Source organism: Panulirus ornatus, chromosome 4 (genome assembly GCF_036320965.1).
Source record: "Panulirus ornatus isolate Po-2019 chromosome 4, ASM3632096v1, whole genome shotgun sequence".
Classification (NCBI taxonomy): Eukaryota; Metazoa; Arthropoda; class Malacostraca; order Decapoda; family Palinuridae; genus Panulirus; species Panulirus ornatus.
In genome coordinates, this window is record NC_092227.1 from 39,328,103 (window position 1) to 39,353,010 (window position 24,908).

The 24,908-nt window shown below is 41.4% G+C and overlaps 1 protein-coding gene across 1 annotated transcript in view; it reads right to left on the reverse strand.

Annotated features, from left to right (window-relative positions):
- The window catches only part of mei-9 (DNA repair endonuclease XPF mei-9), a 739,294-nt gene that overhangs the window by 291,187 nt on the left and 423,199 nt on the right, over window positions 1–24,908 (reverse strand). Inside the window, exon 11 of the mRNA XM_071694005.1 lies at window positions 12,928–13,070. Within this exon, the coding sequence (XP_071550106.1) occupies window positions 12,928–13,070 (143 nt within the window). The remainder of the gene's footprint in view (window positions 1–12,927; window positions 13,071–24,908) is intronic.

The following is a 24,908-nucleotide window of genomic DNA, read 5'->3' on the forward strand; positions in this document are numbered from 1 at the left end:
AGCAAATGGATTTGTATGTAGCATTTATGGATCTGGAGAAGGCATATGATAGACTTGATAGAGAGGCTCTGTGGAAGGTATTAAGAATATATGGTGTGGGAGGCAAGTTGTAAGAAGCAGCGAAAAGTTTTTATCGAGGATTTAAGGAATGTGTACGTGTAGGAAGGGAGGAAAATGATTGGTTCTGAGTGAATGTTGGTTTGCGGCAGGGGTGTGTGATGTCTCCATGGTTGTTTAATTTGTTTATGGATGGGGTTGGTAGGGAGGTGAACGCAAGAATTTTGGAGAGAGGGGCAAGATTGCAGTCTGTTGTGGATGAGAGAGCTTGGGAAGTGAGCCAGATGTTGTTTGCTGATGATACAGCACTGGTGGCTGATTTGTGTAAGAAACTACAGAAGCTGGTGACTGAGTTTGGGAAAGTGTTTGAAAGAAGAAAGCTGAGAGTAAATGTGAATAAGAGCAAGGCTATTAGGTACAGTAGGGTTGAGGGACAAGTCAATTGGGAGGTAAGTTTGAATGGAGAAAAACTGGAGGAAGTGAAGTGTTTTAGATATCTCGGAATGGATTTGGCAGCGGATGTAACCATGGAAGGAGAAGTGAATCATAGGGTGGGGGAGGGGGTGAAAGTTCTGGGAGCGTTGAATAATGTGTGGAAGTCGAGAACATTATCTCCGAAAGCAAAAATGGGTATGTTTGAAGGAATAGTGGTTTCACTAATGTTGTATGGTTGTGAGGCGTGGATTATAGATAGAGTTGTGCAGAGGAGGGTGGATGTGCTGGAAATGAGATGTTTGAGGACAATATGTGGTGTGAGGTGGTTTGATCAAGTAAGTAATAATAGGGTAAGAGAGATGTATGGTAATAAAAAGAGTGTGGTCAAGACAGCAGAAGAGGGTGTTTTGAAATGGTTTGGTCACATAGAAAGAATGAGTGAGGAAAGATTAACAAAGAGGATATACGTGTCAGAGGTGGAGGGAACGAGAAGTGGGAGACCAAATTGGAGGTGGAAAGATAGACTGAAAAAGATTTTGAGTGATTGGGGATAGGGGAGAAAGAATACTTCCCACGTATTCCCTGCGTGTCGTAGAAGGCGACTAAAAGGGGAGGGAGCGGGGGGCTGGAAATCCTCCTCTCTCGTTTTTTTTTTTTTTAATTTTCCAAAAGAAGGAACAGAGAATTCGGCCAGGTGAGGGTATTCCCTCAAAGGCCCAGTCCTCTGTTCTTAACGCTACCTCGCTAATGCGGGAAATGGCGAATAGTTTGAAAGAAAGAAGAAAAGGGGCCTAAAGATGCAGGAGGGTGAAAGGCATGGAAGGAATAGAGTGAATTGGAACGATGTGGTATACCAGGGTCGATGTGCTGTCAATGGATTGCACCAGGGCATGTGAAGCGTCTGGGGTAAACCATGGAAAGTTTTATGGGGTCTGGATGTGGAAAGGGAGCTGTGGTTTCGGTGCATTATACATGACAGCTAGAGACTGAGTGTGAACGAATGTGGCCTTTGTTGTCTCTTCCTAGCGCTACCTCGCACACATTCAGGGGTAGGGGCGGTTGTTATTTCATGTGTGGCGGTGTGGCGACGGGAATGAATAAAGTCAAACAGTAAGAATTATGTACATGTGTATATATGTATATGTCTGTGTGTATATATATGTATATGATGAGATGTATAGGTATGTATATGTGCTGTGTGTAGACGTGTATGTATATACATGTGTATGTGGGTGGGTTGGGCCATTCTTTTGTCTGTTTCCATGCGCTACCTTGCTAACGTGGGAGACAGCGACAATGTATAATAAAAAAAATTAAAATATATTCCTATGAGTCCACGGGGAAAATGAAGCACGATAAGTTCCCAAGTGCACTTTCGTGTAATAATCACAACATCAGGGTAGACACAAGAGACAAATAACAGTCAGCTGATATAAAACGAAGAGACGTAGCTAAGACACTATTTGGTAAACATGTTATATTCCAAGACAGACAACGTGCATATCATAAACGTAATATGTGGAAAAGAAGGTGAATTGTTCACAAATCTTATCAACAATAAAGTAATCAAATTTGTATAAACCTTCACTAATATTAAGGGAACAAGGGAAAATGAATACTTTCCACATATTCCCTGCGTGTCGTAGAAGGCAAGTAAAGGGGATGGGAGTGGGGCGCTAGGAACCCTCTCCTCCTTCTATTTCCACTTTCTAAAGGAGGAAACAGAAGAAGTAGTCATGTGAGGAGTGCTCATCCTCCTCAAAGGCTCAGACTAGGGTGTCTAAATGTGTGAGGATGTGAACAAGACGAGTAAAAAGTAGAGATAGGTATTATGTTTGAGGAAAGGAACCTGGATGTTTTGGCTCTGAGTGAAACAAAACTCAAGGGTAAAGGGGAAGAGTGGTTTAGGAATGTCTTGGGAGGAAAGTCAGGGGTTGGTGTGAGGACAAGAGGGAAAGAAGGAGTAACACTGCCGCTGAAGTAAGAGTGGTGGGAGTATGTGATAGAGTGTAAGAAAGTTAACTCTAGATTGATATGGGTGAAATTGGAGGTGGATGGAGAGAGACGGGTGATTATTGCTGCCTATGCACCTGGGCATGAGAAGAAAGATCATGAGAGGCAAGTGTTTTGGGAGCAGCTCAGTGAGTGTGATAGCTGTTTTGATGCATGAGACTGGGTTATCGTGACAGGTGATTTGAATGCAAAGGTGAGTAACGTGGCAGTTGAGGGTATAATTGGTACACATGGGGTGTTCAGTGTTGTAAATGGAAATGGTAAATAGCTTGTAGATTTATGTGCTGAAAAAGGAATGGTGATTGGGAATACCTAGTTTAAAAAGAGAGCTATACATAAGTATATATATGTAAGTAGGAGAGATGGCCAGAGAGCATTACTGGATTACGTGTTAATTGATAGGCACACAAAAGAGAGACTTTTGGAGGTTAATGTGCTGAGAGGTGCAACTGGAGGGATGTCTGATCATTATCTTGTGGAGGCAAAGGTGAAGATTTGTAGAGATTTTCGAAAAGAAGAGAGAATGTTGGGGTGAAGAGAGTGGTGAGAGTAAGTGAGCTTGGGAAGGAGACTTGTGTGAGGAAGTACCAGGAGAGTCTGAGTACAGAATGGTAAAAGGTGAGAAGAAAGGACGTAAGGGGAGTGGGGGAGGAATGGGATGAATTTAGGGACACAGTGATGGCTCGTGCAAAAGATGCTTGAGGCATGAGAAGCGTGGGATGTGGGCAGATTAGAAAGGGTAGTGACTGGTGGGATGAAGAAGTAAGATTATTAGTGAAAGAGAAGAGAGAGGCATTTGGACAATTTTTGCAGGGAATAATGGAAATGAGTGGGAGATGTATAAAAGAAAGAGGCAGGAGGTCAAGAGAAAGGTGCAAGAGGTGAAAAAGAGGGCAAATGAGAGTTGGGATGAGATAGTATCATTGAATTTTGGGGAGAATAAAAAGATGTTTTGGAAGGAGGTAAATAAAGTGCGTAAGACAAGGGAACAAATGGGAACTTCAGTGAAGGGGGCAAATGGGCAGGTGATAACAAACAGTGGTGATGTGAGAAGATGGTGTGAGTATTTTAAAGGTTTGTTGAATGTGCTTGATGATAGAGTGGCAGATATAAGGTGTTTTGGTCGAGGTGGTATGGAAAGTGAGAAAGTTAGGGAGAATGATGTGGTAAACAGAGAAGAGGTAGTGAAAGCTTTGCAGAAGATGAAAGCCGGCAAGGCAGTGGGAATGGATGGTACAGCAGTGGAATTTATTAAAAAAGCGGGTGACTGTATTGTTGACTGGTTGGTAAGGTTATTCAATGTATGTATGACTCATGGTGAGGTGCCTGAGGATTGGCAGAATGCTTGCATAGTGCCATTGTACAAAGGCAAAGGGGATAAAAGAGAGTGCTCAAATTACAGAGGTATAAGTTTGTTGAGTATTCCTGGGAAATCATATGGGAGGGTATTGACTTAGAGGGTGAAGGCATGTACAGAGCATCAGATTGAGGAAGAGCAGTGTGGTTTCAGAAGTGGTAGAGGATGTGTGGATCAGGTTTTGCTTTGAAGAATGTATGTGAGAAATACTTAGAAAACCAAATGGATTTGTATGTAGCATTTATGGATCTAAAGAAGGCATATGATAGAGTTGACAGAGATGCTCTGTGGAGGGTATTAAGAATATATGGTGTGGGAGGCAAGTTGTTAGAAGCAGTGAAAAGCTTTTATCGAGGATGTAAGGCACGTTTATGTGTAGGAAGAGAGGAAAGTGACTGGTTCTCAGTGAATGTTGGTCTATGGCAGGGGTGCGTGATGTCTCCATGGTTGTTTAATTTGTTTATGGATGGGGTTGTTAGGAAGTTGAATGCAAGAGTTTTGGAAAGAGGGGCAAGTATGCAGTCTGTTGTGGATGAAAGAGCCTGGGAAGTGAGTCAGTTGTTGTTCACTGATGATACAGCACTGGTGGCTGATTCGGGTGAGACACTGCAGAAGCTAGTAACTGAGTTTGGTAAAGTGTGTGAAAGAAGAAAGCTGAGAGTAAATGTGAATAAAAGCAAGGTTATTAGGTAAAGTAGGGTTGAGGGACAAGTCAGCTGCTCCCAAAACACTTGCCTCTCATGATCTTTTTTCTCATGACAAGGTGCATGAGCACCAATAACCACCCATCTCTCTCCATCCACTTTCAGTTTTACCCATATCAATCTAGAATTTACTTTCTTACACTCTATCACACATTCTCACAACTCCTGATTCAGGGGTAGTGCTACTCATTTCTTATCTCTTGTCCTCTCACCAACTTTTGAATTTACTCCCAAGACTCTTCCAAACCTTTCTTCCCCTTTACTCTTGAATTTTGTTTCACTCAGAGCTGGAACATCAAGGTTTCTTTCCTCAAACATATTTCTTATCTCACCTTTCTTTTCATCTTGGTTACATCCACACACATTCAGAGACCCCCAATCTTCTGCTCTCTCAACCGCAATCTTTTTGTTTTCACAGATCTCTCTTACCCTTTCATCGCTTACCCGATTAAACAACCTCACACCACATATTGTCCTCATACATTTCATTTCCAACACATCCACCCACCTCCATAAAACCCCATCTGTAGCCCATGCCTCACAACCATATAATACTGTTGGAGCTAATATTCCTTCAAACACAGCCATTCTTGCTCTCTGAGGTAATGTTCTCTCCCCCCCACTCATTCATCATCACTCCCAGAACTTTCGCCCATTCCCCCACCCTCTGACACTTCCACTTCCATTTGCTACTCTCCACTCTCACATATCCAAAACACTTCACTTCCTCCAACTTTTCTCCATTCAAACTATATTTCATTATATTTATTTATTTTGCTTTGTCGCTGTCTCCCACGTAAGCGAGGCAGCGCAAGGAAACAGACAAAAGAATGGCCCAACCCACCCACATACAAATGTATATACCTACACGTCCACACACACAAATATACATACCTAAACATCTCAACGTATACATATATATACACACACAGACATATACATATATACACATGCACATAATACATACTGTCTGCCTTTATTCATTCCCATCGCCACCCCGCCACACATGAAATAACAACCCCCTCCCCCTCATGTGTGAAAAGTAGCGCTAGGAAAAGACAACAAAAGGCCACATTCGTTCACACTCAGTCTGTAGTTGTCATGAAATAATGCACCGAAACCACAGCTCCCTTTCCACATCCAGGCCCCACAGAACTTTCTATGGTTTACCCCAGATGCTTCACATGCCCTGGTTCAGTCCACTGACAGCACGTCGACCCTGGTATACCACATCGTTCCAATTCACTCTATTCCTTGCACACCTTTCACCCTCCTGCATGTTCAGGCCCCGATCACTCAAAATCTTTTTCACTCCAACTTTCCACCTCCAATTTGGTCTCCCACTTCTCCTTGTTCCCTCCACCTCTGGCACATATATCCTCTTGGTCAATCTTTCCTCACTCATTCTTTCCATTTGACTAAACCATTTCAAAACACCCTCTTCTGCTCTCTCAACCACACTCTTTTTATTACCACACATCTCTCTTACCCTATTATTACTTAATCACTCAAACCACCTCACGCCACACATTGTCCTCAAGCATCTCATCTCTAGCACATCCACCCTCCTCCACACAACTCTATCCACAGCCCACACCTCGCAACCATATAACATTGTTGGAACCACTATTCCTTCAAACATACCCATTTTTGCTTTCTGAGATAATGTTCTTGACTTCCACACATTCTTCAACGCTCCCAGAACTTTTGCCCTCTCCCCCACCCTATGATTCACTTCCACTTCAATGGTTCCATCCACTGCCAAATCCACTCCCAGATATCTAAAACACTTCACTTCCTCCAGTTTTTCTCCATTCAAACTTACCTCCCAATTGACTTGTCCCTGAACCCTACTGTACCTTATAACCTTGCTTTTATTCACATTTACTCTCAGCTTTCTTCTTTCATACACTTTACCGAACTCAGTCACCAGCTTCTGCAAAATCTCAGACAAATCAGCCACCAGTGCTGTATCATCAGCAAACAACAACTGACTCACTTCCCAAGCTCTCTCATCCACAAAAGACTGCATACTTGCCCCTCTTTCCAAAACTCATGCATTCACCTCCCTAACAACCAAATTAAACAACCATGGAGACATCACACACCCCTGCTGCAAACCTACATTCACTGAGAACCAGTCACTTTCCTCTCTTCCTACACATACACATGCCTTACACCCTCGATAAAAACTTTTCATTGCTTGTAACAACTTGCCTCCAACACCATATATTCTTAATACCCTCCACAAAGCATCTCTATCAACTCTATCATATGCCTTCTCCAGATCCATAAATGCTACATACAAATCCATTTGCTTTTCTAAGTATTTCTCACATACAATCTTCAAAGCAATCACCTGATCCACACATCCTCTACCACTTCTGAAACCACTGCTCTTCCCCAATCTGATGCTCTGTACATGCCTTCACCCTCTCAATCAATACCCTCCCATATAATTTACAAGGAATACTCAACAAACTTATACCTGTGTAATTTGAGCACTCACTTTTATCCCCTTTGCCATTGTACAATGGCACTAGTCAAGCATTCTTCCAATCCTCAGGCGCCTCACCATGAGTCATACATACATTAAATAACCTTACCAACCAGTCAACAATACAGTCAACCCCTTTTTTAAGTTACACTGCAATACCATCAAAACCCGCTGCCTTGCCAGGTTTCATCTTCCGCAAAGCTTTTACTACCTCTCCTCTGTCTACCAAATCATTTTCCCTAACCCTCTCACTTTGCACACCACCTCGACCAAAATACCCTATATCTGCCACTCTATCATCAAATACATTCAACAAACCTTCAAAATACTCACTCCATCTCCCTCTCACATCACCACTACTTGTTATCACCTCCCCATTAGCCCCCTTCACTGAAGTTCCCATTTGTTCCCTTATCTTACGCATTTTATTTACCTGTTTCCAAAACATCTTTTTATTCTCTCTAAAATATATAACACTCTCTCACCCCAACTCTCATTTGCCCTTTTTTTCACCTATTACACCTTTCTCTTGACCTCCTGCCTCTTTCTTTTATACATCTCCCAGTCATTTGCATTATTTCCCTGCAAAAATTGTCCAAATGCCTCTCTCTTCTCTTTCACTTATAATCTTACTTATTCATCCCACCTCTCACTACCCTTTCTAATCTGCCCACCTCTCACGCTTCTCATGCCACAAGCATCTTTTGCGCAAGCCATCACTGCTTTCCTAAATTCATCCCATTCCTCCACCACTCCCCTTAGGTCCTTTGTTCAAACTTACATCCCACTTTACTTGTCTCTCAACCCTACTGAAGCTAATAATGTTGCTCTTATTCACATTTACTGTCTTTTAACACTTTCCCAAACTCAGTCCCTAACTCTTGCAATTTCTCACTTAAATCAGTCACCAGTGCTGTATCAATGGCAAACAACAACTGACTCACTTCCCTGGCCCTCTCATCCCCAAATGACTGCATACTCACCCCTCTCTCCAAAACTCTTGCATTCACCTCCCTAACCACCCCATCCATAAACAAATCAAACAACCTTGGGGACATCACAAACCTCTGCTGCAAACCAACATTCACTGGGAACCAATCACTCTCCTCTCTTCCTACTCATACAAATGCCTTACTTCCTTTGTAGAAGCTTTTCACTGCTTCTAGTAACTTATCTCCTACACTATGTACTCTTCAGACCTTCCACTAAGCATCTCTATCAACCCTATCATATGCCTATTCCAGATCCATGAATGCTACAAACAAACCCATCTGCATTATTAAGTATTGCTCACACATACTCTTCAAAGCAAACACCTGATCCACACATTCCCTGCCACTTCTGAAACCACGCTGCTCTACCCCAATCTGATGTTCTGTATAATCCTTTACCCTCTCAGTCAATACCTTCCCATATAATTTCCCAGGAATATTCAACAAACTTATGCCTCTGTAATTTGATCACACCTTTATCCCTTTGCATTTGCAAAATGCCAACATTCTTCTAATCCTCAGGCACTTCACCATGATCCATACATACACTGAATATCCTTACCAACCAATCAACAACACAGTCACCCCCCTTTCTAAACAAATTCAACTACAATACCATCCAAACCTGCCACCTTGCCCAATTTCATCTTCCACAAGGCTTTCACTACCTTTTCTCTCTTGACCAAACCATTCTCCCTGACCTTCTCACTTCGCACACTATCCCAACCAAAACACCCTACATCTGCCACTATATCATCAAACACAATCAACAAACCTTCAAAGTACTCACTCCATCTCCTTCTCACTTCATCACTACCTGTTATTACTTCCACCCCTTGCCCCCTTCACCAATGTTCCCATTTGTTCTCTTGTCTTATGCATATTATTCTCCTCCTTCCAAAATATCTTTTTATTCTCCCTAAAGTTTACTTATACTCTCTCATCCTAGCTCTCATTTGCCCTCTTTTTTAACCCTTGCACCTTCCTCTTGGCCTCCTACTGCTTTCTTTTATACATCTCCCAGTCATGAGCACTCCTTCCTTGTATCATCCAAAAGCCTTTCTTTTCTGTTTCACAAACAATCTTATTCTTCATCCCACCACTGACTACCCATTGTAATCTCCCCACCTCCCACCTTTCTCATGCCACATGTATCTTTTGCACATGCTATCACTGCTTCCCTAAATACATCCCATTCCTCACCCACCCTCTTCACATCATTTGCTCTCACCTTTTGCCATTCTACACTCAATCTCTCCTGGTACTTCCTCACACAAGTCTCCTTTCCAGGTTCATTACTCTCACCACCCTCTTCTCCCCAACATTTTCTCTACAAATCTTCACCTTCACCTCCACAAGATAGTGATCAGACATCCCTCCAGTTGCCCCTCTAAGCACATTAACATCCAAAAGTCTCTCTTTTACATACCTAACTATTAACAAGTAATCTAATAATGCCCTTTGACCATCTCTCCTACTCACATACGTATACTTATGTATATCTCTCTTTTTAAGCCAGGTATTCCCTATCACCAGTCTTTTTTTCAGCACACAAAGCCACAATTTCTTCACCATTTCCATTTATGACACTGAATACCCCATGTACACCAATCATACTTCTAACTGCCTCATTACTCACCTTCACATTTAAATCACCCATCACTAATAACTGGTCTCATGCATCAAAGCTGCAAACACACTCACTCAACTGCTCCCAAAACACTTTCCTCTCATGATCTTTATTTCTAATGAACAGGTGCATAAGCACCAATAACCACCAATCTCTATCCATCCACTTTCAGTTATACCCACATCATTCTACAATTTACTTTCTTATGCTCTACCACACACTGCCACATCTGCTTCCAAACCATTTTTCCCTTTTACCCTTGAGCTTCGTTTAACTCAGAGCCAGAACATCCAGGTTTCTTTCCTCAAACATGATACCTTCCTCTCCTTTCTTCTCATCTTGGTTACATCCACACACATTCAGACACCCCAATCTGAGCCTTCAAGACATATGAGCACTCCCTGCTTGCCTCCTGTTTCCCCTTCTAGAAACTGAAATACAAAGAGGAGAGGGATTCCAGTTCCCTGCTCCCACCCCCTTTAGTTGCCTTCAATGACACACAGGGAATATGTTGGAAGTATTCATTTTTCATATATGATCACCATTTCCTGTGTTTACAAGGTAGCGGTGGGAACAGATGAAGAAAAGCCATATATATACTGAATAATTTAAATTATCCCTGATCCCATAGTTTTTTTTTTTTTTTTTTTTTTATACTTTGTCGCTGTCTCCCGCGTTTGCGAGGTAGCGCAAGGAAACAGACGAAAGAAATGGCCCAACCCCCCCCCCATACACATGTACATACACACGTCCACACACGCAAATATACATACCTACACAGCTTTCCATGGTTTACCCCAGACGCTTCACATGCCTTGATTCACTCCACTGACAGCACGTCAACCCCGGTATACCACATCGCTCCAATTCACTCTATTCCTTGCCCTCCTTTCACCCTCCTGCATGTTCAGGCCCCGATCACACAAAATCTTTTTCACTCCATCTTTCCACCTCCAATTTGGTCTCCCTCTTCTCCTCGTTCCCTCCACCTCCGACACATATATCCTCTTGGTCAATCTTTCCTCACTCATTCTCTCCATGTGCCCAAACCATTTCAAAACACCCTCTTCTGCTCTCTCAACCACGCTCTTTTTATTTCCACACATCTCTCTTACCCTTACGTTACTTACTCGATCAAACCACCTCACACCACACATTGTCCTCAAACATCTCATTTCCAGCACATCCATCCTCCTGCGCACAACTCTATCCATAGCCCACGCCTCGCAACCATACAACATTGTTGGAACCACTATTCCTTCAAACATACCCATTTTTGCTTTCCGAGATAATGTTCTCGACTTCCACACATTTTTCAAGGCTCCCAAAATTTTCGCCCCCTCCCCCACCCTATGATCCACTTCCGCTTCCATGGTTCCATCCGCTGACAGATCCACTCCCAGATATCTAAAACACTTCACTTCCTCCCATAGTTGTAAAGGAAAATATCCATAGGCCCCAATTATCTTACACTCTCCACAAGTGACACTTTCAATTTCTCATACTCAGTCCAAATCATCTTTACACCACCTCTACATACATATCCACACTGTTATAAAAATGAACCTTGAAACTGCCATCAGGCCCAACATAAATTCAACAAAGATACACTTGATATGTAAGTTTATGAAAACTAAACTCTTAAGTGACATAGGGATAAGATTGCAAATAAAATTGAAAGCAAGAGTCAGGAATTTATCCTTCTCAACTAGTTCTGACAATCTTCTTCAAGAGGCTAATGATACATTCTGACAAGAACCCAAGCTTCTACACAAAATCAGTAGATCAAAGAGCTTTACACCAAGATGAATTCCTACTTGACTGACCCAATAGTGGCACTCACCAAAAACAAATTGGTCAATAACAGAGCACCATTTCTGTTGGTCTTTTAACCCAGGTGAAGTTACCCACTTTGGTGTTATTTTTTTCTTTTACAGAAAAATGGGCTACTTCCAATGCTTTCCTTGTCTACTTGTCTAATTCCTGATGTAGAATCCTTATGTAACTTCATTCTGGCAAGTGAACCTCCTCCACAAATACAGCAACACCAAAGTGTTGGTGGTGTGGTGGTGTCACATATAGGCCCCATTCAGTCCAGCTATATCTATTCCTCTCATATCCACTGCAAGGAATCTCATATACTAACTTGTTTTTGTTACTCGTGTCTTTTTCTTAGTCCTTACTTAATCTCCTATCTTTGTTCCTGATATGGACATTAAGTCCAAGGACGTCATTTGTAAAATTCTGTTGATGTGTGTTGCTAGCCATGACTTAGGTAGCACCAATTCGACTCTTTCTTTTAGCTTTCCTTGTTTCTTTTTACCAAAATTCTAAAATGAAGATGAAGCTAGTTGATGATCTCAGTGCTAGCACTGATTTCTTCCAAGATGGAATAGTGGATTTAAACAATTATGTTAACAACTTAACTTACAGGAAAGAAAAAGTAAGACAAAACCATGACTGAAATTGCACATAGTGGTGTAATGCAAGAGAAAGTCCCTAGTCAAGCTGAACACCGAATATCCTTTGTAATCAACCTACAAAGAAGGAATAACTTATGAATTACCAAAATCTCAGCACTATATTGGAAGCATGGGAGAGTTAAACATATGAATCAGAGAAATTTAGTGTGCTCACATCTCTGTCAATTAAACCTATCTTATAAATAGCTGTTAGGAAGGGTTGTGCAGTTGTAAATGTCATTTCACCCACGAAAGTGTAAATTAACTTTAATCCAGTTTTATCTATTAAGATGTATCTGACTAAAAGGGAGGAAGACTGAATTCCAGAGTGTAATCTTCTACCACAATAAACTGAAATTCTTTCCACTAACAATTTTTCTAGCCAAATAAGTATGAGCTGCAAAAATATGCTAAAATTCCACCACTAAATCTGGGGGTTCTTGAAGATTATACCCTACTCTTGTTAGGTAGACTAACCTGAAAAAGAGGTAATGCTATGCACTGTCGGAGTTAAATGACTTAATAAAGTCTTTACATATTTCTATGATGAGCTAACTATTAGTAGTTTATAATTTCTGTTAGTCTTGAGCCATTACACAATAAAGTGGGCTCACTGTATATATTCTAACAAAAAATTTAGAAACAGGATGAAGAGATGATGCTCAATCAGTTTACCTCATCTAAAAATGCCAAATCTATTTCTTCTTTTGTCTTCATTTTCTTCAGTAGGATTTCTAAACATGAAAGAAAGATATTAGCTCATACACATTCTGTACATACCTCTCTGAGCTGTTGGGCTGTGCGATCATCTCGGGTTACCACTAAACATTTCTCCAAGTTTTTACTCTCCTTAGTTTCCTGTCGGATCTCATCTAAGACTTCTGACAGTGCCAACCACTTAGGATTTACTTCCAAATTCGGCTCTTTGAAAAGAGAAAGAACAGAATGAAATGTTAAAATGTTCAACAAGGATGTCAATCATTTATACATTCAAATCACAAAAACATTTCCCTCAAAGTAAGGTGGCATATCCTTAATCATCCCTAAAAAATTGGGTCACCTTCAAGCTTTGGAGATCCAGTACTGATACAGAGCTACAACTGACAAAAAATTTTGTACACTGCTATTGTTGTCAATGAAGTGATGCTTCCACCAAATGTTTGGATTATCAGAAAAATAAAAGAAATTACCAAAGGCTGCTTCTGCAAGTGTGCTGATAAGTATATTCAAGAGAAGCATAACTGTGCAAACAAGTGGATTTTAACAATCAGAAGTATCTGCAATATGAGGGACTATCTGATTCTGTGGAATCTGTAAAGTGCTAGAACCTAATGGTCATCCTGTACTTTTTATCAAGAAAAAGTTATCTAAAAAATCAAAACTGTTTATATAGACTTATGTATATTGTCTTCTTTAAAAGCTTGTCAATCTGTCTACATTAACAGCACTGTCTAAAACATCTCCAGTCATTTCTATCCCTGTTCTTATATATAATTCATCTCTTGTATTTTTAGTATTCCTTTAGTAGATGTTCCATGGTAATATTGTAAAATTTTTAGTGTCATATAATGAACAGGTCTCCACACACGTCAACAAAGCATGACCAATCCTTAGTGACAAAAAATTTTCTCTAAATAGCAATTCTTCTTGAAGGTGGAAGACCATGCTTCAATACCTTTCTTTATCTTCGGCAGCTTCTTATTCTTTTGGGGCTTCTAAGTCTCATCTATTTTGCCATTCAAATCTAACATAATAAGTCATTCTGCCTGTAAAATTATTGTGAAGCATAATTCTTATAAAAAGAATGGAGGGTATATCTGGCTTAGCCTCAACATCTGCTCTATCATTATATTGATATTACCAACATGTCCAGGACATCAGCAGAGTTCTAAACCCTTATGCTTTGTATAGCTGAAAACAATTCAATCTAGGACTTTCTAAAGTAAGGGATGCATAGGAGCACAGTGAGATATAATCTGGAGTGTGCTCTACGAATCAGAGGAGACTAAATTCCTTTTGTGAAGATTGCCTAATTAATTTCAATTCAAACTGAACACCATATAGTTCTGCAGTATATACAGAAAATTCTTTTGGTAGTTAAGCTATATCAGAATCTTCTTCAAAAACTACAACAAAATCTACACCTTCAGCATATTTCAAGCCATGAGAATGTATCTCTGTTCTGTTTGTATGAAAAAATCATGCTGATAAATTTTATTTTTTTATTATAAAAATAATATTGCTGTATGTTGTTTTCATCCACAAAATAGAATGAGATAGATGTGCTTACACTCAACAAATCCCATTCAACATCCTTGGGGATATGCAGTTGTCAGTTTTAGTAATCTCTTGGATTTGGGTTATCTATTATGCCTATAAGACCTGATAGCATTCTGAAAACTTTATGACAAATTATAGGGCTTAACTTTCCCAATTTGTTTTAAACTCTTTCTTGGAAACCTAACATTACAGAAGTAGCTAAGTCTACCTCTAAGAGACTGGGACTCCTGTTTTGATGTCAAAATTTCTATTCTCCTGAAGTTGCTCTATTCATACAAAGAACTGATTCGTCCTCGTATGAAATATTGCTCTCACACTGAGGGTGGTTTCACTTCTGCATTCTACCCTGACTATTGAGTTAAAAGCGGTCTGACTTATAAACTCTCCCAGGCCAACTTCAAAACTTGACCCGCCTGCCCTAGATCAATATGCTGGTCCATTTTTCCTATTCTATTGATATCACTTGGGCTTTTACTCTGAAGAGCTGACTGCTCATATACCCCAGCCACTAGTTAGACCACATGATACTTGGAAAGCTACTGCATCATATGATTCCTGTGGGGCCATGGGAAACTCAAAGGTGGGTTGTTTTGATATGTTTCTTTCCACAGACCTTAAAGCTATGGAACTCTATGTTTCTCTGTTTTTCCCAATAACTAAGATATGGCACATTTCAAAGTACAGAATTTTTCATTTCCTCCAAAATTTATAATTCCTTGCTTTGTCCTTTTCCCACTCATGACACTCTGCCTCGCAGTGAACTTTAGTCCATGACTGAAACCTAAGAATAGCACTTTGCATGAAGCAGGAGTTGTGGGAGTATGTGATAGAGTGTAAGAAAACAAATTCTAGATACATGTGGGTAAAACTGAAAGTGGAAGGAGATGGGTGATTACTGGTGCCTATGAACCTGGTCATGAGAAGAAAGATCCTGAGAGGCAAGCGTTTTGGGAGCAGCTGAGTGAGTGTGTTAGCAGCTTTGATGCATGAGACCGGGTTACAGAGATGGGTGATTTGCATGTGAAGGTGAGTAATGTGGCAGTTGATGGTATAATTGGTGTACATGGGGTGTTCAGTGTTGTACGTGAAAATGGTGAAAAGCTTGTGGAATTGTGTGCTTAAAAAGGACTGGTGATTGGGAATACCTGGTTTATAAAGAGAGATATACGTAAGCATACATATGTAAGTAGGAGAGAGTGTCAAAGGACATTAATGGATTACGTGTTACTTGATAGGCATGTAAAAGAGAGACTTATGGAAGTAAATGTTCTGAGAGGGGCACCTAGAGGGATGTCTGATCACTATCTAGTGGAGGCGAAGGTGAAAATTTGTAGAGGCTTTCAAAAAAGAAAAGAAATAGTCAGAAAGAAGAGAGCGGTGAGAGTGAGCCTTAAAAGGAGACTTGTGTAAGGAAGTACCATGAGAGATTCAGTGTAAAATGGCAAAAGATGAGAACAAATGATGAGAGGGGAATGAGGGAGGAATGGGATGTATTTAGGGAAGCAATGATAGCTTCCACAAAAGATGCATTTGGCATGTGAAAGGTGGGACGTGGGCAGATTAGAAAGGGTAGTGAGTGGTGGGATAAAGAAGTAAGGCTGTTAGTGTAAGAGGAGAGAGGCACTTGAAAAATTTTTGCAGAGAAAAAGTGCAAATGACTGGCAGATGTATAAAGAGAAAGTGGCAGGAGGTGCAAGAGGTGAAAAAACAGGGGAAATGAGAGTTATGGTGAGAGACTATCATTAAATTCTAGAGAAAATAAAAAGATGTTTTGGAAGGAAGGAAATAATGTACATAAGACAAGATATTTTTGCAGGGAAATAATGCAAATGACTGGGAGTTGTATAAAAGAAAGAGACAAGAGGTTAAGAGAAAAGTGCAAGAGGTGAAAAAGAGGGCAAATGAGAGTTGGGGTGAGAGAGTATCATTAAATTTTAGGGAGAATAAAAAGATGTTTTGGAAGGAGGTAAATAAAGTGCATAAGAGAAGGGAATCAATGTGAACTTCAGTGAAGGGGCAAATGGAGAGATGATAACAAGTAGTGGTGATGTGAGAAGGATATGGAGTGAGTATTTTGAAGGTTTGTTGAATGTGTTTGATGATAGAATGGCAGATATAGGGTGTTTTAGTCGAGGTGGTGTGCAAAATGAGAGGGTTTGGGAGAATGATTTGGTAAACAGAGAAGAGGTAGTAAAAGCTTTGCAGAAGATGAAAGCCAGCAAGGCAGCAGGTTTTGATGGTATTGCAGTGGAACTGATTAAAAAAGGGGGTGACTGTGTTGTTGACTGTTTGGTAAGGTTATCTAATGTATGTATGACTCATGGTGAGGTGCCTGAGGATTGGCAGAATGCTTGCATAGTGCCATTATTCAAAGACAAAGGGGATAAAGGTGAGTGCTCAAATTACAGAGGTATAAGTTTGTTGAGTATTCCTGGGAAATTATATGGGAGGGTACTGATTGAAAGGGTGAAGGCATGTACAGAGCATCAGATTGGGGAAGAGTAGTGTGGTTTCAGAAGTGGTAGAGGATGTGTGGATCAGGTAATTGCTTTGAAGAATGTATGAGGGAAATACTTAGAAAAGCAAATGGATTTGTATGTAGCATTTATGGATCATTTATGAATTTATCTATCCCTGGGGATAGGGGAGAAAGAATACTTCCCACGTATTCCCTGCTTGTCGTAGAAGGCGACTAAAAGGGGAGGGAGCGTGGGGCTGGAAATCCTCCCCTCTCGTTTTTTTTTTAATTTTCCAAAAGAGGGAACATAGAAGGGGGCCAGGTGAGGATATTCCCTCAAAGGCCCAGTCCTCTATTCTTAACGCTACCTCGCTAACGCAGGAAATGGCGAATACTTTGACAGAAAAGAAAAAAAAATATATATATTTATATATTTATATATTTAGATAGGTAGTATGTTTGAGGAAAGGAACCTGGATGTTTTGGCTCTGAGTGAAACGAAGCTCAAGGGTAAAGGGGAAGAGTGGTTTGGGAATGTCTGGGGAGTAAAGTCAGGGGTTAGTGAGAGGACAAGAGCAAGGGAAGGAGTAGCAATACTCCTGAAACAGGAGTTGTGGGAGTATGTGATAAAATGTAAGAAAGTAAATTCTCGATTAATATGAGTAAAACTGAAAGTTGATGGAGAGAGGTGGGTGATTATTGGTGCATATGCACCTGGGCATGAGAAGAAAGATCATGAGAGGCAAGTGTTTTGGGAGCAGCTGAATGAGTGTGTTAGTGGTTTTGATGCACGAGACCGGGTTATAGTGATGGGTGATTTGAATGCAAAGGTGAGTAATGTGGCAGTTGAGGGAATAATTGGTATACATGGGGTGTTCAGTGTTGTAAATGGAAATGGTGAAGAGCTTGTAGATTTATGTGCTGAAAAAGGACTGATGATTGGGAATACCTGGTTTAAAAAGCGAGATATACATAAGTATACTTATGTAAGTAGGAGAGATGGCCAGAGAGCGTTATTGGATTACGTGTTAATTGACAGGCGTGCAAAAGAGAGACTTTTGGATGTTAATGTGCTGAGAGGTGCAACTGGAGGGATGTCTGATCATTATCTTGTGGAGGCTAAGGTGAAGATTTGTATGGGTTTTCAGAAGAGTGAATGTTGGGGTGAAGAGGGTGGTGAGAGTAAGTGAGCTTGGGAAGGAGACCTGTGTGAGGAAGTACCAGGAGAGACTGAGTACAGAATGGAAAAAGGTGAGAACAATGGAAGTAAGGGGAGTGGGGGAGGAATGGGATGTATTTAGGGAATCAGTGATGGATTGCGCAAAAGATGCTTGTGGCATGAGAAGAGTGGGAGGTGGGTTGATTAGAAAGGGTAGTGAGTGGTGGGATGAAGAAGTAAGAGTATTAGTGAAAGAGAAGAGAGAGGCATTTGGACGATTTTTGCAGGGAAAAAATGCAATTGAGTGGGAGATGTATAAAAGAAAGAGACAGGAGGTCAAGAGAAAGGTGCAAGAGGTGAAAAAAAGGGCAAATGAGAGTTGGGGTGAGAGAGTATCATTAAATTTTAGGGAGAATAAAAAGATGTTCTGGAAGGAGGTAAATAAAGTGCGTAAGACAAGGGAGCAAATGGGAACTTCAGTGAAGGGCGCAAATGGGGAGGTGATAACAAGTAGTGGTGATGTGAGAAGGAGATGGAGTGAGTATTTTGAAGGTTTGTTGAATGTGTTTGATGATAGAGTGGCAGATATAGGGTGTTTTGGTCGAGGTGGTGTGCAAAGTGAGAGGGTTAGGGAAAATGATTTGGTAAACAGAGAAGAGGTAGTGAAAGCTTTGCGGAAGATGAAAGCCGGCAAGGCAGCAGGTTTGGATGGTATTGCAGTGGAATTTATTAAAAAAGGGGGTGACTGTATTGTTGACTGGTTGGTAAGGTTATTTAATGTATGTATGACTCATGGTGAGGTGCCTGAGGATTGGCGGAATGCGTGCATAGTGCCATTGTACAAAGGCAAAGGGGATAAGAGTGAGTTCTCAAATTACAGAGGTATAAGTTTGTTGAGTATTCCTGGTAAATTATATGGGAGGGTATTGATTGAGAGGGTGAAGGCATGTACAGAGCATCAGATTGGGGAAGAGCAGTGTGGTTTCAGAAGTGGTAGAGGATGTGTGGATCAGGTGTTTGCTTTGAAGAATGTATGTGAGAAATACTTAGAAAAGCAAATGGATTTGTATGTAGCATTTATGGATCTGGAGAAGGCATATGATAGAGTTGATAGAGATGCTCTGTGGAAGGTATTAAGAATATATGGTGTGGGAGGAAAGTTGTTAGAAGCAGTGAAAAGTTTTTATCGAGGATGTAAGGCATGTGTACGTGTAGGAAGAGAGGAAAGTGATTGGTTCTCAGTGAATGTAGGTTTGCGGCAGGGGTGTGTGATGTCTCCATGGTTGTTTAATTTGTTTATGGATGGGGTTGTTAGGGAGGTAAATGCAAGAGTTTTGGAAAGAGGGGCAAGTATGAAGTCTGTTGGGGATGAGAGAGCTTGGGAAGTGAGTCAGTTGTTGTTCGCTGATGATACAGCACTGGTGGCTGATTCATGTGAGAAACTGCAGAAGCTGGTGACTGAGTTTGGTAAAGTGTGTGGAAGAAGAAAGTTAAGAGTAAATGTGAATAAGAGCAAGGTTATTAGGTACAGTAGGGTTGAGGGTCAAGTCAATTGGGAGGTGAGTTTGAATGGAGAAAAACTGGAGGAAGTGAAGTGTTTTAGATATCTGGGAGTGGATCTGGCAGCGGATGGAACCATGGAAGCGGAAGTGAATCATAGGGTGGGGGAGGGGGCAAAAATTCTGGGGGCCTTGAAGAATGTGTGGAAGTCGAGAACTTTATCTCGGAAAGCAAAAATGGGTACGTTTGAAGGAATAGTGGTTCCAACAATGCTGTATGGTTGCGAGGCGTGGGCTATGGATAGAGTTGTGCGCAGGAGGATGGATGTGCTGGAAATGAGATGTTTGAGGACAATGTGTGGTGTGAGGTGGTTTGATCGAGTGAGTAACGTAAGGGTAAGAGAGATGTGTGGAAATAAAAAGAGCGTGGTTGAGAGAGCAGAAGAGGGTGTTTTGAAGTGGTTTGGGCACATGGAGAGAATGAGAGAGGAAAGATTGACCAAGAGGATATATGTGTCGGAGGTGGAGGGAACGAGGAGAAGAGGGAGACCAAATTGGAGGTGGAAAGATGGAGTGAAAAAGATTTTGTGTGATCGGGGCCTGAACATGCAGGAGGGTGAAAGGAGGGCAAGGAATAGAGTGAATTGGAGCGCTGTGGTATACCGGGGTTGACGTGCTGTCAGTGGATTGAATCAAGGCATGTGAAGCGTCTGGGGTAAACCATGGAAAGCTGTGTAGGTATGTATATTTGCGTGTGTGGACGTATGTATATACATGTGTATGGGGCGGGGTTGGGCCATTTCTTTCATCTGTTTCCTTGCGCTACCTCGCAAACGCGGGAGACAGCGACAAAGTATAATAGAAAAAAAAAAATAATATATATATATCCCTGGGGATAGGGGAGAAAGAATACTTCCCATGTATTCCCTGCGTTTCGTAGAAGGTGACTAAATGGGAAGGGAGCGGGGGGCTGGAAATCCTCCCCTCTCTTTTTTAATTTTCCAAAAGAAGGAACAGAGAAGGGGGCCAAGTGAGGATATTCCCTCAAAGGCTCAGTCCTCTCTTCTTAACGCTACCTCGCTAATGCGGGAAATGGCAAGTAGTATGAACATTTATGGATCTGGAGAAGGCATATGTTAGAGTTGATAGAGATGCTCTGTGGAAGGTATTAAGAATATATGGTGTGGGAGGCAAGTTGTTAGAAGCAGTGAAAAGTTTTTATCGAGGATGTAAGGCATGTGTACGTGTACAAAGAGAGGAAAGTGACTGATTCTCAGTGAATGTAGGGTTGTGGCAGGGGTCTAAGATGTCTCCATGGTTGTTTAATTTGTTTATTGATGGGGTTGTTAGGGAGGTGAATGCAAGAGTTTTGGAAAGAGGGGCAAGCATGCAGTCTGTTGTGGATGAGAGTGCCTGGGAACAGAGTTAGCTGTTGTTTGCTTATGATATAGTGTGGGTGGCTGATTCAGGTGAGAAACTGCAGAGGTTGGTGACTGAGTTTAGGAAAGTGTGTAAAAGAAGAAAGTTGAGAGGAAATGTGAATAACAATAAGGTTATTGGTGTCGGTAGGGTTGAGGGGCAAGTTAATTGAGAAGTAAGTTTGAATGTTGAAAAATCAGAGGATGTGAAGTGTTTTAGATATCTGGGAGTGGACTTAGTAGTGGATGGAACCATGGAAGCAGAAGTGAGTTACAGGGTGGGGGAAGTGGCAAACCATCTGTGAACTTTGAGAAATGCGTGGAAGGGGAGAACGTTATCTCGGGGAGCAAAAATGGGTATGTTTGAAGGAATAGTGGTTCAAACAATGTTATATAGTTGCAAGGCATATGCTATAGATAGGGTTATGCGGAGGAGGGTGGATGGACATTATGTGTTGTGACATGGTTTGATCAAGTAAGTAATGAGAAGGAAAGAGTGATGTCTGGTAATAAAAAGAGTGTGGTTGAGAGAGCAGAAGAGGGTATACTGAAATGATTTGGACAAATGGAGAGAATGAGTGAGAAAAGACTGACAAAGAGGATATTGTGTCAGAGGTGGAGGGAATGAGAAGTGGGAGACCAAATGGAGGTGGAAGGTCGGAGTGAAAAAGATTTTAAGCAATCCGGGCCTGAACATAGGGGAGGGTGAAAGGCTTGCAAGTAATAGAATGCATTGGAACGATGTGGTATACTGTGGAGAGGAGGGTGAATGTGTTGGATATGAGTTCTTTGAGGACAATATGTGGTGTGATGTGGTTTGATCAAGTAAGTAATGAAAGGGTAACAGTGATGTGTGGTAATACATAGACTGTGGCTGAGAGAGAAGAGGTTGTACTAAAATGGTTTGGACATGTGGAGAGAATGAGTAAGGGAAGATTGACAAAGAGGATATATGTTTCAGAGGTGGAGGGAACGAGAAGAAGCGGGAGAGCAAATTGGAGGTGGAAGGGTGGAGTGAAAAAGATTTTGAGTGATCGGGGCCTGAACATACAGGAGGGTGAGAGTGAATGCAAACGATGTGGTATACTGGGTTTGACGTGCTATCAATGGATTGAATGAGGGCATATGATGCATCTGGGTTAAACCATGGAAAGGGCTGTAGGGCATGGACATGGAAAGGGAGCTGTGGTATCGGTGCATTACACATGATAGCTAGAGACAGAGTATGAATAAATGTAGCCTTTTTGTTTTTTCTTGGCACTACCTTGCTGGAAGAAAGGATGGTGTTTGCTATGTGGTGGGGTGGCGACGGGAAAGGATAAAGGCAGAAAGTGTTAATTTGTATTTATGTATATGTCTGTGTATGTATACGTATGTATATGTTGAAATGTATATGTATATATATATATATGTGTGTATGGGCGTTTATGTACATATATGGGTATATGAGTGGATGGACCATTCTTTGTCTGTTTTCTTGCACTATCCCGCTGGCAAAGGTGAAGATTTGTAGAGGTTTTCAGAAAAGAAGTGAGAATGTTGGGGTGAAGAGAATGGTGAGAGTAAGTGAGCTTGAAAGGAAACTTGTGTGAAGATGCATCAGGATATACTGAGTGCAGAATGGAAAAAAACTGAGCGCAAATGACATAAGGGAGTGGGGGAGGAATGGGATGTATTTAAGGAAGCAGCGATGGCTTGTGCAAAATATGCTTGTGGCATGAGAAACGTGGAAGGTGGGCAGATTAGAAATGGTAATGAGTGGTGAGATGAAGAAATAAGGTTGTTAGTGAAAGAGAAGAGAGAAGGGTTTAGATGATTTTTACAGGGAAGTAGTGTGAATGACTGGGAGATGTAAAAAAGAAAGAGGTAAGATGTCAAGAGAAAGAAGCAAGAGGTGAAAAAGAAAGCAAATGAGAGGTGGGGTAGGAGAGTATCATTAAATTTTAGGTAAAATAAAAAGATGTTTTGGAAGGAGGTAAAAAAAGTGCATAAGACAAGAGAACAACGGCAAAGGGGGCTAACGGGGAGGTAATAAAAAGTAGTGGTGAAGTGAGAAGGATATGAAGTGAGTATTTTGAAGGTTTGTTGAATGTGTTTGATGATAGAGTAATAGATAAAGGGTATTTTGATCGGGGTGGTGTGCGAAGTGAGAGGGTCAGGGGGAATGGTTTGGTAAACAGAGAAGATGTAGTGATAGCTTTACGGAAGATGAAAGCTGGCATGGCGGTGAGTTTGGATGGTATTGCAGTGGAATTTATAAAAAAGGGGATGACTGTGTTGTTGACTGCGTGGTAAGGATATTCAATGTATGTATGTTTCATGGTGAAGTGCCAGAGGATTGGTGAAATGCAAGCATAGTGCCATTGTACAAAGGCAAAGGGAATAAAGGTAAGTGCTCAAATTACAGAGGTATAAGATTATTGAGTATTCCTGGGAAATTATATGGGAGGGTATTGATTGAGAGGCTTAAGGCATATACAGAGCATCAGATTGGGGAAGAGTAGTGTGGTTTCTGAAGAGGTACAGGATGTGTGCATCAGGTGTTTGCTTTCGAGACTGTATGTGAGAAATACTTAGAAACACAGATGGATTTGTACATAGCATTTATGGATCTGGAAAAAGCATATGATAGAGATGATAGAAATGCTTTGTGGAAGGTATTAAGAGTACACGGCGTAGGAGGTAAGTTGCTAAAATCAGTGAAAAGTTTTTATCAAGGATGGAAGGCATGTGTATGTGTAGAAAGAGAGGAAAGTGAATCGTTCCCAGTGAATGTCGGGTTGAGGCAGGGGTGCGTGATGTCTCCATGGTTGTTTAATTTGTTTATGGATGTGGTTGCTAGGGAGGTGGATGGAAACGTTTTGGAGAAAGGGGCAAGTATGCAGTCTGTTGTAGATGAGAGGGCTTGGGAAGTGAGTCAGTTGTTGTTTGCTGATGATACAGTCCTGGTGACTGATTCGGGTGAGAGACTGCAGAAGTTGGTGAATGAGTTTCATAAAGTAAATGAAAGAAGAAAGTTGAGAGTGAAAGTGAATTAGAGCGAGGTTATCAGGTTCAGTAGGGTTGAGAGAAAAGTTAATTGGAAGGTAAGTTTGAATGGAGAAAAACTGGAGGAAATGAGGTATTCTAGATATCTGGGACTGGATTTAGCAGTGGCTGGGACCATGGAAGTGAAGTGAGTCACAGGGTGGGGGAGGGGGCAAATGTACTGGGAGCGTTGAAGAATGTGTGGAAGTCGAGAACTTTATCTCGGAAAGCAAAAATGGGTACGTTTGAAGGAATAGTGGTTCCAACAATGCTGTATGGTTGCGAGGCGTGGGCTATGGATAGAGTTGTGCGCAGGAGGATGGATGTGCTGGAAATGAGATGTTTGAGGACAATGTGTGGTGTGAGGTGGTTTAATCGAGTGAGTAACGTAAGGGTAAGAGAGATGTGTGGAAATAAAAAGAGCGTGGTTGAGAGAGCAGAAGAGGGTGTTTTGAAGTGGTTTGGGCACATGGAGAGAATGAGAGAGGAAAGATTGACCAAGAGGATATATGTGTCGGAGGTGGAGGGAACGAGGAGAAGAGGGAGACCAAATTGGAGGTGGAAAGATGGAGTGAAAAAGATTTTGTGTGATCGGGGCCTGAACATGCAGGAGGGTGAAAGGAGGGCAAGGAATAGAGTGAATTGGAGCGATGTGGTATACCGGGGTTGACGTGCTGTCAGTGGATTGAATCAAGGCATGTGAAGCGTCTGGGGTAAACCATGGAAAGCTGTGTAGGTATGTATATTTGCGTGTGTGGACGTATGTATATACATGTGTATGGGGCGGGGTTGGGCCATTTCTTTCATCTGTTTCCTTGCGGTACCTCGCAAACGCGGGACACAGCGACAAAGTATAATAGAAAAAAAAAATAATATATATATATCCCTGGGGATAGGGGAGAAAGAATACTTCCCATGTA